Source organism: Typha angustifolia, chromosome 6 (genome assembly GCF_048772165.1).
Source record: "Typha angustifolia cultivar Huaian chromosome 6, ASM4877216v1, whole genome shotgun sequence".
Lineage (NCBI taxonomy): Eukaryota > Viridiplantae > Streptophyta > Magnoliopsida > Poales > Typhaceae > Typha > Typha angustifolia.
The window spans coordinates 6,823,032-6,835,256 of record NC_133244.1 but is presented as its reverse complement, the minus strand read 5'-3'; the positions used below and the strand labels follow the sequence as shown (position 1 = coordinate 6,835,256).

At 41.5% G+C, this 12,225-nt stretch overlaps 2 protein-coding genes across 2 annotated transcripts; one reads left to right on the top strand and one right to left on the bottom strand.

Moving 5' to 3' along the window:
* Nucleotides 1–632: 632 nt before the first annotated feature.
* Nucleotides 633–2,781, top strand: LOC140761095 (nematode resistance protein-like HSPRO2). The gene has a single exon (XM_073098284.1). The coding sequence runs from the start codon at nucleotides 1,102–1,104 to the stop codon at nucleotides 2,491–2,493; it is 1,392 nt and encodes a 463-aa protein (XP_072954385.1). The 5' UTR covers nucleotides 633–1,101; the 3' UTR covers nucleotides 2,494–2,781.
* Nucleotides 2,782–9,486: 6,705 nt separating this feature from the next.
* LOC140761423 (uncharacterized) lies at nucleotides 9,487–11,675 on the bottom strand. The gene is made up of 2 exons (XM_073098734.1): nucleotides 10,359–11,675; nucleotides 9,487–10,199 (listed from the first exon to the last, which is right to left on the bottom strand). Exons 1-2 carry the CDS (start codon nucleotides 11,402–11,404, stop codon nucleotides 9,971–9,973), a joined length of 1,275 nt encoding a protein of 424 aa, XP_072954835.1. The 5' UTR covers nucleotides 11,405–11,675; the 3' UTR covers nucleotides 9,487–9,970.
* Between the last annotated feature and the right edge of the window lie 550 nt (nucleotides 11,676–12,225).

Here is a 12,225-nt window from a genome sequence, read left to right as displayed (position 1 = left end):
ATTTCAGTATATCTAAAATAATATTAATTAAATTTTAGATAACAAATATATAATAAAAATATATTTATTTAATATATTTGTCATTCAATCCGTATTATTTTACATGCCTTATGCGTTAGAAAGTTTGTTTGGTTCTTTATAATTTTATCTTTAATAAGAATATTTAAATTTAATTTATAATTATTTAGTTAAATATATTTAAAAAAGAACAGTTGTAGTTTAATCTAAACTACAATAGGGTAAATTCATACAAATAAAATAATAAATGATGAATTGAATTTAGAGCCAATCAAATAAGGTCAAATATAATTTCTCCTAAAGAAAATAAATAAAACAATCAAAATAAACACGATAATTGATGCAAAAGGAGAATAATGGGATATCGGCACAAAATTATCTAAGAATCGGTTCCCATCACTCTCCAAATGAAAGACGGAGGTCCACTGTGCTGCATATTTTAACAACGTCATATTAGCATATTATAATTTCGCGAATATAGTTATCCCCGAATAAAGGTAACCTTATCCATGGCTTCCCTGAGACAGACCGGTGGTACCGGTCAAAATTTGGTAGCTCCTCACGGAAGCGACCAACGAGTCTAAAACTTCCAGAATATGGAAAACTTTTGGTGCAAATAATAATAGAGTCAGATTTTTACATTTACAAGTATAGCAAGTATATAAAAACTTACCCAAAAATCTTATATAATATGTCACTAGTAGGAGGATTAAGGATAGTAAAATCCATGGGGAAATGTTGTTATGAAGATCGAATCAGACTCTGTCATACGATTACTAGAGGCATTAGAAATATCTGAGATTACTAATTTGAATGCTAGTTATCTTTCCGTTGTAATTTTTATTCTTCAACTCGCATATTTTTCTAATTAATTTTCTATCCAGATAAGCTCTTCACTTTTCGGTTTTGTTTATTGCCGCGGTTTGGAATTTCAAATCTTTGTCCCCTCGGCCCTCACACGTCTTCTTGGTTCCCATTAATCCAGTCAAGTTATCCTGCCTTTCTTGTTAGTATATATCTATCTCTCTATTCCTCTCCTAACGCAACTACGCAAGCAATATTTCGTACTATTATTCTAGCGATATGATCGAATTGGAATTAGAAACAGCGAATAATAGCATGGCAATTCAAGAGTTATCCTCGATATCAGATAATTTATGCAAGGGCGAGGCTTACCTATCCAACTCGTCTTCTTCCCCAGGAGACGAGGACGACACTTCCACCGCCGCATATGGGCTCTACCTTCGACTCCCAGAGCTCTCCAAACTATGGAGCTCCAGAGAATTCCCCGGTTGGAGGAATGAATCCATCCTGAAGCCGGCGTTGCAAGCCTTGGAGATCACGTTCCGGTTCATCTCCATCGCCCTCTCTGATCCCAGACCCTACGCCAACCACCTCCAGTGGGAGCGGCGGCTCGAATGGCTCGCCGCCCGCGAGATCGAGCTCATCGCCGCCTTCTGCGAGGAGGAGGACCTCCTCGGCGGCGGTGCGCCAGTCACCGGGCTGAGCTCATCGGAGGGCGTGCTGCCCCGGGATCGGAGCTCGCACGAGGTGTGGAGGATCCCCGGCACGAGCCGCGCCGTCGTGAGCCGCACGAGCGAGGCGAGCCTTCTTCCCCGGCTCGCCGCGTGGCAGAGATCCGAGGACGTCGCCACCAAGATCGCGTACCAGATCGAGAGCCAGATGCGTCGGTGCGCCTTCACCCTGGGCCTCGGCGAGCCCAACCTCACCGGGAAACCCTCCCTCGAGTACGACCTTGTCGTCCGCCCCCTCGATCTGCACCTTTTGCAGAAAAGCCCCTCCGAGTCCCGCAACTCTAGAGACTTTGAGAACGAGAAGCTCTTCTCGATCCACCAGATCTCGGAGTCGTGGCTCCACGCGGCCGGAGAACTCCTCTCGCGGATCGATGAGAGGATCGACGGACGTGATTGGGCGAAGGCGGCGAGCGATTGCTGGATCCTGGAACGGATCTGGAGGCTTCTAGAAGGATTAGAGGAGCTGCATCTGCTCATGGACCCGGACGACTTCCTCCGGCTCAAGAGCCAGCTCGGAATCCGTCGCAGCTGCGGATCGGCTTCCCTCGCGCGGGTCACCTGTGCTTCCAGGGATCTGAAGGGCAGGGTGCCGTGGGTCCTCGGCGTCGAGGCGGACCCGAGCGGTGGGCCGAGGGTGCAGGAGTCAGCGATGGAGTTGTTCCGCTGCCGACATAGAGGGGAGGAAGGCAATATTGGAAAGATCGATTTGCTGCAGGCGTTTCAGGCGATCGAGGTGGCGGTGAGGGGATTCTACTTCGGTTACCGCCAGGTGATCGTAGCAATGATGGGGAGCTTGGAGGCCAGTGGGAATAGATCGCCGTTCTTGCCGCCGGAATCGTTGGATTCGCTGTCGCAGTTGTTCTTGGAGCCGCCGTACTTCCCCAGCTTGGATGCGGCGAAGACGTTCCTGGGGGATTACTGGCAGAATAGGAGGCAGTGACGGTGCTATGAGGAATTGGGTATACTGTTAAAATTATATACAACTTAGTTTGGATCACTAATTAGTGATCAGTTAATAGGTTACATATTCGTGTTGGATTTTCCCTTTGGTGTTCTCTTTTGATCCTTTTCGTTTCTCTCTACTGGCTATTTTGCTGTGTAAAACATCTAAACGTTCCTTTCGTCATTTGTTTATTTGATTTTATTCGTTAAAAACTAATTATGTGATGGTTATGAAGACTATTTTTATCTCTACTTTAAAGAAGAAGAAGAAAAGAACATAAAAGTATATTCGGTACTTGATAGTTGGTGATATTATCCAGTAAAATTTAATACTAAGTTGATTAATGGGTATATTAATTCAAAATTTTAATGGGTATTAGACATGCAAGATGTGGGCCCATTAACAACCCCATGTAATCCTCTCATTTCAGCTACTAATGTTACGACTTTATAGGTGAACCCTTTTAACCCAGTTTATTCTTGAGCCTCTCCCAATTAAGAACATCACCTTTATGAATCATCTACGGTTAGCCTAACAATACGAGCTGCCTATAGTTTTATCGAGCCAGCTCGGCTCGATAAAAGACTCGATCAAGTTGTTCACATTTGAAATTAACGAGTCGAGCTTGTATTAATTTCAATCCTGTGATCAATTGGATTAGCTCATGTTTTACGTGAATCACTCACTGCATATTATTTTCCTTCTCTTCTTTTCCCCTTTTGAAGCAAATTAATGGTGAAAGGCGTGAACCCTAATTTACTTATAGAACACGAGATGAGAAACAGAGAGAGAAGTTGGGTCATGCATGCATGCACTACGTGTCTCCAAAACCACAATATATGGGATGCTTCATGCAATTCACGAAGAGCTCACATCAGGACAAAACTAAGCTTATTGAACGAAAGAAAAAGAAAGGTTATAAAAAGAAGACAAAAGGAAAGGAGCCTAACGGTCTTTGTATTCTTCTCCAACTAAAACCTCAACTACGTTGCCACGTACATACTAACCAATACAAGAATTAGCCCGACCCCTATTCGCTCCAAACTTAAGACAAAAGATACCAAGGCTTGACCAAGACGACGACTCCATTTGAAACTACCACTACTTTGCAGCACCATTAGAAGCTGCCGTTGTAGCTGCTGCTCTGCGTCGACTGCGACATTTGCCAGTACACCATCTCTATCAAATCCATATCCCCCTTGCTACTCGAAGAAACTTGGTCATTCACCAGATCTACGTTAATGTCGTTTGGAGACGTCCTGGTGCCCGAGTTGAAAGAACCATTGGCATTAGCGTCGTAGTTCATCAAAGGTGCTCCTCCGACTTCCGGCGAAGCAAGCAGCATGCACTGGTCGACGTCGACGTCGCCGGAGAAGAAGTAATCATCGACATTGCTAAAGCTCGAGAGATCTATCGGATCAAGAACGGTTTGATGATCTGGGTCGTCACTGCCGACGTAATACCCGCCCTGATTGATGCTTCCACCAACCGAGAGGTCTAAAAGTGTCTGCATTGGTGGCATGCACTGCTGATCAATGTGAGTCGCGGTAGAGGTGGAGGAGTCGTATGCTAATAAGGATGGCTCCTGAGGCACTACAAATGTGACACCAAATTGGTTTGGTGCATTTGGTAGGGTTAGACTTGGGTTAGGCGACTCTAGGCTGGTGGCTTTGCTCCTGATGTAGTCCTCCAGGATAGATGAATGGGATCTTGCATCTTGGCTTGTCTTTCTCTTGCTCTTCCTCTTTGCGCATTGCCTTCTTTTGGTTGCATTCCAGTGATTCTTGATGGAGTTCTCAGATCTTCCAGGGATGTGCTTCGCGATCTCGGCCCACCGGTTGCCGACTCTTTTGTGGGCTCCAACTAGTAGCCTCTCTTCTTCCTCACTCCACGTCTCCTTCTGCATGACATGAAAGAGAATAAAAGAGAGAGAGAGTAGTCAAGAGCACCTCTCCATGTTGCACAAATCTATACATGGAAATATTAGAACCTTGATGTCAGGACGCAGATGATTATGCCATCTTTCCCTGCACTGCTTCCCAATCCTACCAACCAAACTCTTAGCAATCTGAGACCATTTCCTTATGCCATATTGGTTCACCAACCTGACTAACAAGCTGCAAAAAGAAAATATATATATATAAAAGAAAGACTCATAAAACCATTGTAATCTTACATGCACTAGTTTTTACAAGAAATTAATTTTAACTTTGTTACATACTTATCTTCTTCAGCAGTCCATTGCCCTTTAAGAACGCTCGTGGCGGTGCCGGCGGTAGTAGACGAAGACGACGAGCTGCACCTAGCCTTCTTCCATTCCCTGCTCACCTCTCTCCTCACCACCACCACCTCCTCCTCCTCCTCCTCCTCCCCCTCAACTTGACCTAGAAAACCACCATAAAAACTCGACTCGTCTAACAAGACATCACTCCGACGAACACCTACCGCGCTGCTGCTTCCCTTTCCATGGCTCATCTCTCCATGAGAAGAGCTAGAGAGGAACCTCTTCAACGGAGTCAAAGGTGGAGCTGGCCTAAGAGAGGAAACGTTCCTCTCCACCACCTCACGAAATCCATACTGGGCTTCCATGACCAAGAAAAGTAACAAGAAAGATAGACTTAGAGAGCTAGCGAGAGAGAGAGAGAGAGAGAGAGAGTGGAAGAGGAAGAGCTAGAATGGAATGGCGTAGATTTAGAGCTTTCTGGAGCTAAATCTTGGGAGAGAGAGGGGAAGAGGCTACAGTTATGGGAGGAGGAGGGTGGTCTAAATTGCTTTTATTAGTGTATTAATCCCAGAGTTGCCTTTTTAAAAAAAAATAAGATGGAAATTAATGGCCGTCAATAGGAAACTAATCCGACGGCTGATGCTGCTCCTGAGCTAGTAACGCCTCAGCTTCCCTTGCGACCAAGGATTCTCATCTAACTCGTCCGTAATTAATTTGGACTCAGATCGAGTTGGGGTTCTAACTCGGACTCAATCCGATCCAGTTCGAGTTGGCGGACAGGACTTATTTGAGTTTCAAAATTTGGAGAAAATTATAAATAACACTCTATATTTTCATTAATATCTAATGGCAATATAAAGCATTTATTATCGTTTATTATTGTTGCCATATAGAAGTTGGTGGCTAACTATTTAACTATTAAAGTTTAAAAAAAAAACATCAAATGAATCATTTTGAGGTATTTATAAGTTTAATTATATATAGACGATGGAGAAGACTATATAACTATGTCACTTTTGAGAGATAGAAGAGTAGGACTTTTTACATAATTTAACTAAACACTTTCAAATATTATAATTGGCACCCGCAATCTTTTCATTGTTTCAGAATTGCTTTCACAGTTAGTTTTTTAGAGAATGCTCATATTTAAATAACTAAAAAATATTCTTTATTAATGTTTAGAGTATAGAATATGATTAAACAAAAATCTTATAATGTGATTGCAGATAATATTATATAGGTTTAGAATTATTTTAAGTAATTTATACAACTACGAAATAGTATTTTGTAATCTACATTCAGTTTTAATTAACGGAATGATATTTTTAATTTTTTTTAAATTATTTTGATGTTTTAAAAAATATAACAGTTATTATGATATTTTAAAAGTTTTCAGTTCGCCCGGTCGGGCTAAACCTGTGCATAAATTAGGCCCAATAAAATAAATAAGAAACTCTTTTTCTATGGTTTCTAACTAAACCATATGGCAATTTGATGGAGATCAGAACATAACACACCATTAATTATTTTGATCTCTTTTAGCATGGAATAATTACTTCTGATGATAATGGACTAATATATTAAAAAAGTTGGGCAAATTCCAATTTTACAACCCTTAGTTTAGCTCGATTCAATTTGCCTATTTAATTTATGGTGATCCAGATTGTTTATCAAAACAAATAACGGTATTATTTTATCATCAATATTTTTTGTTATAAATAAATTATAAAATGACCAAAATCTTATTATATTTATGGGTGGGTAGTTAAATCTTTTTATATTCCTACTAACAATTACAATGTGATCTTAACTATAGAAAATAAATTATAATTTTTCCTAAAGTATAAGTTGAGGATAGAGTTTATTGCGGGAAATCAACAAACTATGCTCTAGTCCACAAATCCAACTGTAATTCTTATCTCAAAAAAGAAATCACTATCATAATATATCATAACTATCAGTCACATAGTGATGATATTGTTCACAATTATCTCACAGTTAGGGGCATGTCATTGTAGTGTAAAAGTTAGGGCATTGGGCTGTTGGAAGTCATACGAGGTTACTATGATTAAATACTCACTTTCTTTGTCAAACTTCCAATGGAGGAGAAGGAGGAGGAGAAGAAGAAGATGTAGGCCTTCAAAGACTGGTGGGAAAGAGATTGCTAATTTGACATTACATTCTTGGGCCAATCTAACCTAAATAAGATTCTCCCTCACAAGTTTTTTGTCAACTATTCTTTAGGGATTGGGATTGAAGGCTTAAGTTGTGGCACTAGTTATTAGCCAGGGTTATTGATTAGATCAGAAAATATTAATTCACTAACAACTTACTGGTAGAATATAAAATATAAAACTTATCGTTCTTTTAACACTTTAAGTCGTTAGAGTAATTAGCAAATTAATATGATACAATAGTGGAGGTTTAGATAATTAGAAAATTATATTAATGGACAATGTTTTCAATCATAAAGAGCAAACACCCACATCTCCATCACACCGTTGAATAATTAAAAGCAAGAACCTTTAGTTATTTTGGATGTTTGCTTGCTTTGTCTACATCCTCATCTTGTTCCTTTCTCTTAAGTTAGGCTTCTTTGGATGTATATATGCATGCTTTTGTACTTTAATATTCTTATCATAAGAAGCTTGAGAGACCAAACTACCAATGAGGATTAAGTAGTAACTGGAGAAGAATCTAATCCAAACACTATTTAGTTATTTAATCATGCGAAAAATCTATTATTGCATGACAAGGACAAGCTATAGTTTTTATTTATTTATTGTTCTTTTAAAGGACAAGCTATAGTTTAATTTTTTGAGCTTCTTCCTCTCAGACACTATTATGTAATTGAATAAAGTGTCTCGTAGCTACCACTGAATGATTCACTTCAAGAGTTTTACCATATATAAACTAATGAGGTTATTTTAAAAGTTGGTTTGCGAGGTTATAAAATGATGTGACTGAGATCTTAACAATGATATGCTTATAGATACTTTACTAATATTCTACAAATAGAATGTGCATGGCATCTTAGAACCACCACCATCGACATTTAGAATAATGCCATATCTATAATATTTGTAGAAGATTTGTGAAGTATTTAGGGTTAAGGTTCTTTTCAGTGTCCAGAATCTTATGTGTTGGGCCACTAATATAGTTTAGTAGTTTAGTTCTATGAGTCAATGACGAGATGTTATGAGTTTAATTTTACTGTAGATATTGGGAGTGATATTTAGTAAATTTTTTACGCAAATATTATATATACATAGTTTAGACTAAATTTTTCGAAGGAGTTGACGAAAAAAAAAGGTCTAGTGTGCTAGTATTGTGATATATTGTAACGTATTTTACAGCGTCACTGTTATCTTGTGCTAGTATTGTAACGTACATTGTAGTGCGAGGATCTCGTGTGTTAGTATAGTAACGTGCTTTACAGGATTCGAGAATTTCATGCGATAGCGTCAGTGGAATGCGTATAAAATGATTAACCCATTTGTCGTGCACCATGACACTATATAGGTATATATTAATCAACATTTTATTTTTATTGTCTCAAAAACACTTAGGCGTCGATCCGCTTAATCCATAATTGCCATATATGGGTAAGTTAAATTAGCTATACATGTAATACTCATATTATAAGTTAATCTGTCCCACTCGGCTATGTAGAGAAACTTTATTTCACCGAAGAATGTTAGTTTTAATTTAACTCATAATATTTTTAAGATAAATAGAATAAAATTAAGGAGTCTAATTATGAAATACATACACACAAAAGAAAATGTTAATAATAGTAAAAGCAAAGTGTAGCATGTTTCAATTCGTATAATTCTCTAAAAAAAGTCGAGATAAGCAAAAGTTGTGCACCTTTTTCTCTAGCAGTTGTCGTTAGCCACCAAGGACTTCTAATAACTAAATATTAGGGGTCCCAAATCCCCAATTATGAACTATTATGAAGTATGAACTATGAACAATCTCTTGTTTGGCAGGATGCATTAGACCACATCAAAGGCCACAAGTCTTCTCAATGTTTTTTCTTCTCTTTTCTTTCCTTTTTTAAGTCATCTCAGTGTTGGTAGTGGCGTTTAGTGCATGGCCTGAACCCAAACACTAAACAAGGCCATGTGAGATGTATACTAGAATGCTATCCCACAATTCTCGGATAAATTAATTAACTTGGATTGTTATTCGACCAACCCCACTGTCGTGTGTCGTGATAAGAGAGGGACAAGAGAGGGTTGGATAAGGATTACAAGGATTATGCTACTGTATTCACTATCGACGCTTGCTAAGTAGTCAACTAGCTTTTTGATGATATCGACTTAAGAACTTATCGTCCCCGTGAATAACTTCACGTCGATCGTAGTTTCTCTGATAGTGCTCAGACTATTCAGACAACTCTAACTCTTAGTTAACCCGAGAGTTAGATATTTCTAGGATAAGCACCGCTGGTTTGTTCATGTTACGTTCGAGGTAATCGAATAACTTGCTCAGGTTGAATAACTCAGGGGCACTTATTCTTCTCGTAATCAACTCAAACTGTTTCCTATCTACTTGGACGCGACGAAGGCCATTTGTAGGTGACGATCGTCCACCTTACAGCATTAGAAATATTACTTGCGGAGAAGAATATTAATTATTTTTCTAATGTAAATATTATAATCAACTAATTGTTTTTAAGCAACTCTCTTTAATTAAAATAATTAAAATAATAATAATAATAATAATGAAGAGAACGTTGAAATAATCCCATCTTCAATCAATTTTGTGAATAGTGTACGCAGAGTTCCATAATATGAAGATTATTATACATTGAGAAGATTATTCCTATATTTATTATCCACCTGCTTAGCCTACGGCTATCGGATTTAATTACAAGAAATTTAGGGAGAACGAGCCACAAGGAATGTCACTACTTAATTACAAGAATCATACAGTAATCAATTTATACTACCAGCTCTTATTTTTTTTTTTTTTTTGCTACATATCTCCGAACATCCCATCCACAGTGACAGACAGAACTCTCAAACGACGAGCCCAACGAACGTCTCCTCGCCAACTGGCAATAAACTTCAGCTAACTCATGTCGGAAAAGTATCGATCCAAGCTAGTGAATGCCAGCAACCCAAACTTGCGTTGAAACTTGGAGTCATACGTCTCACACGCACACATGCACTTCGCGTTTGTTACCCAACTCCCAAGGCATCAACAATACCGACGTGTTTGAATCTTGTCCTTGGTCTGCTACTAGGCATCAAGAGGGAAGCAGGTGTCTTCGGCTCCAGTGTTCCATAGGAAATGGGCGTAGTTTGCTGCGTGATATGAGTTGCTTGGATCCGCAGCTATGGCTTCCAAGTAGATCTCCTCCGCTGCTTCAAAGTCTTTCTTCGCCATCCAAAGGAACGTGGCATATCGACTCAAAGACTCGGCGTCCGCCGGTTGTATGCGCACCGCCCTCTTAAAGTAGTACTCCGCTCTGCGACGTGATTCAAATGAGGTTCAATCGAATAGCAAAGTCGAAGATGCATTTTGTCGAACAGGATATGTGCGTCAGTGCATGAATGGAATATCCTAAGATTTTAATCGAATAACAAAGTAGGCGAGGCATGATAGGCGCATGGATGAAAATTTTTACCTGTCTAGATCGTGGACGACGAGGTAGAGGAATTGGGCGAAGTTGGAGAGGAGGAGAGGGTTTCCCGGGTCTTCCGAAACCGCCGCCTGGTACTTGAGCTCCGTCCTCAAGTAGTCCGCATAGTCCTCCGCCGCCAGCTGCGCCGCGACGGGTGCCACGAGCCCCTTCCGCGTCTCGGGATCCACGCCCGACGCCTCCATCCTTGAGGCCTCCTCCACCACCTTGTTCCAGACCCTGACCTCGTCCTCCGCCGCCAGCCTCATCGTGCGGATCCGATCCGATCTCCAGTCGTCGGTCGGCCCGGCAGCAGGCCGGACGTTCCCGACGCCGTCCCCCCCGCCGATGACGGAGAAGGACATGACCGCCGGCAGATCGAACCGCTCCTTCCGCTCGTGCCGGATCTCGACGACCTCGACGGCGTATCCCGCTGGCGGCGGCGGCGGGGCCGCCGCCGCGACGTTGTGGCTCATGGAGTATACGGTGAAGTTGGCGAGGAGGAGCATGACGGAGACCATGAGAGTCGGGGTGCAGGAAAAGATCCGCTGGAAGAGCCAGACGAAGGAGTCTTGCATCTCGAGCTGGACGCGTGCGAGGATCCCTTGGAGGTCCTCGTAGGAGAAGAGGAGCTGCCGCATCTGGAGCGTGTAGCTATGGAGCTCCCGGATGATGAACACCATGGAGGAGAAGGCCTTCTTCACCGGGCACTGGAGCCCTTCTTCACAAATCTCTTGACCTCCGAGGGCTAGTTTGTAAAAGCTCGTCACCAATTCCACCTCCGACTCGTCGTCGTCATCCTCGCTTCTGAGGTGAGCACTAAAAGCCCTCCTCCTCAGCGTTTGCTCCTTGCTCCTCACCCTCCTCCTCCTCGGCTCGATTTGACAGGAGCGGAGGAATCCCCTCCTCTTACAGGAGAGGGGAAGGAAGAAGGCGCAGGAGGTTGAAGAGGAGGAGGAGGAGGAAGAAGAAGAGGCATGGGCAGTGGCGGTGGCGGTGGCGGTGGCGATGGGCAACCATTGCAAGCACGAGCCAGCCACCTGAACTCCCATTTTTGGGCCACTTACTTCTCAATCAGAACCCCAGAGGGACCTTTATATAAGAAAGGAAACTTCTAAATTAAATAATTACTAATTAGTAGAGAAAGGTGAGGTGTTAAGGTCAAACGCCCCCCAGAAAGCCCGTGAAAAAGGATCTACTTAGAAATAGACTCTGCCTTCGAACTCCACCACCATTGACAAAAAACAAGGAGGAGGAGGAGGAGGAGGAGGAGGAGAAGAAGAGGTCACTGGAATTGGGATCGGTCGATCGATCGATCGATCTGCTGGTGATTTATTCACGAAGGACTGCCGCCTCACTTATATACGACGAGAAATAATATGAAGAAATATCTAATAAACGTGTTAAGTGTTAATTGTTTATATATTAGTATAAAAAAATAAATAAGAAAGGCTAGTTGGGCTCTTGGGGCTTCGGATCACGTGCGGGGGTCAAAAGAAGACAATGCAACCCGCGGCGGTGGAAACGTGAACCGTCCATGGGCTCATCGCTGCTTAGATCCGCCACGTGTCGGTCAAATGCCGTGGAAGGTGCGGAAGAGTCGGTCTCTAGGCAGTAGGCACCATCTCAGTAAATAATAGGAAATTCTGTTAGCTTCAGATACAAGTAGTTTTTCTTTTTCTTTTTTAAAAGAAATTTTGCAAGCATTTCGGTCATTTTAGATTAAAAGAAGGTGGAATTTATAAATAACGAGCTTGCAGGTATGGATCCACAAATTCCTGTAAACATAAATCCCATAGTAGGCATGAGTTGACTCTGAGCAATATCCAGGAGGAATGAATGCTACGCAATATGACTACTACTCATGTTGAAA

Excerpts from the sequence above, each read along its gene's own strand:
- LOC140761095 (XM_073098284.1), top strand. The coding sequence starts at position 1,102 with ATGATCGAATTGGAATTAGAAACAGCGAATAATAGCATGGCAATTCAA.
- LOC140761423 (XM_073098734.1), bottom strand. The coding sequence starts at position 11,404 with ATGGGAGTTCAGGTGGCTGGCTCGTGCTTGCAATGGTTGCCCATCGCC. Across the intron at positions 10,200-10,358 it reads GTCGTCCACGATCTAGACAG|AGCGGAGTACTACTTTAAGA; the intron begins GTAAAAATTTTC and ends ATCACGTCGCAG.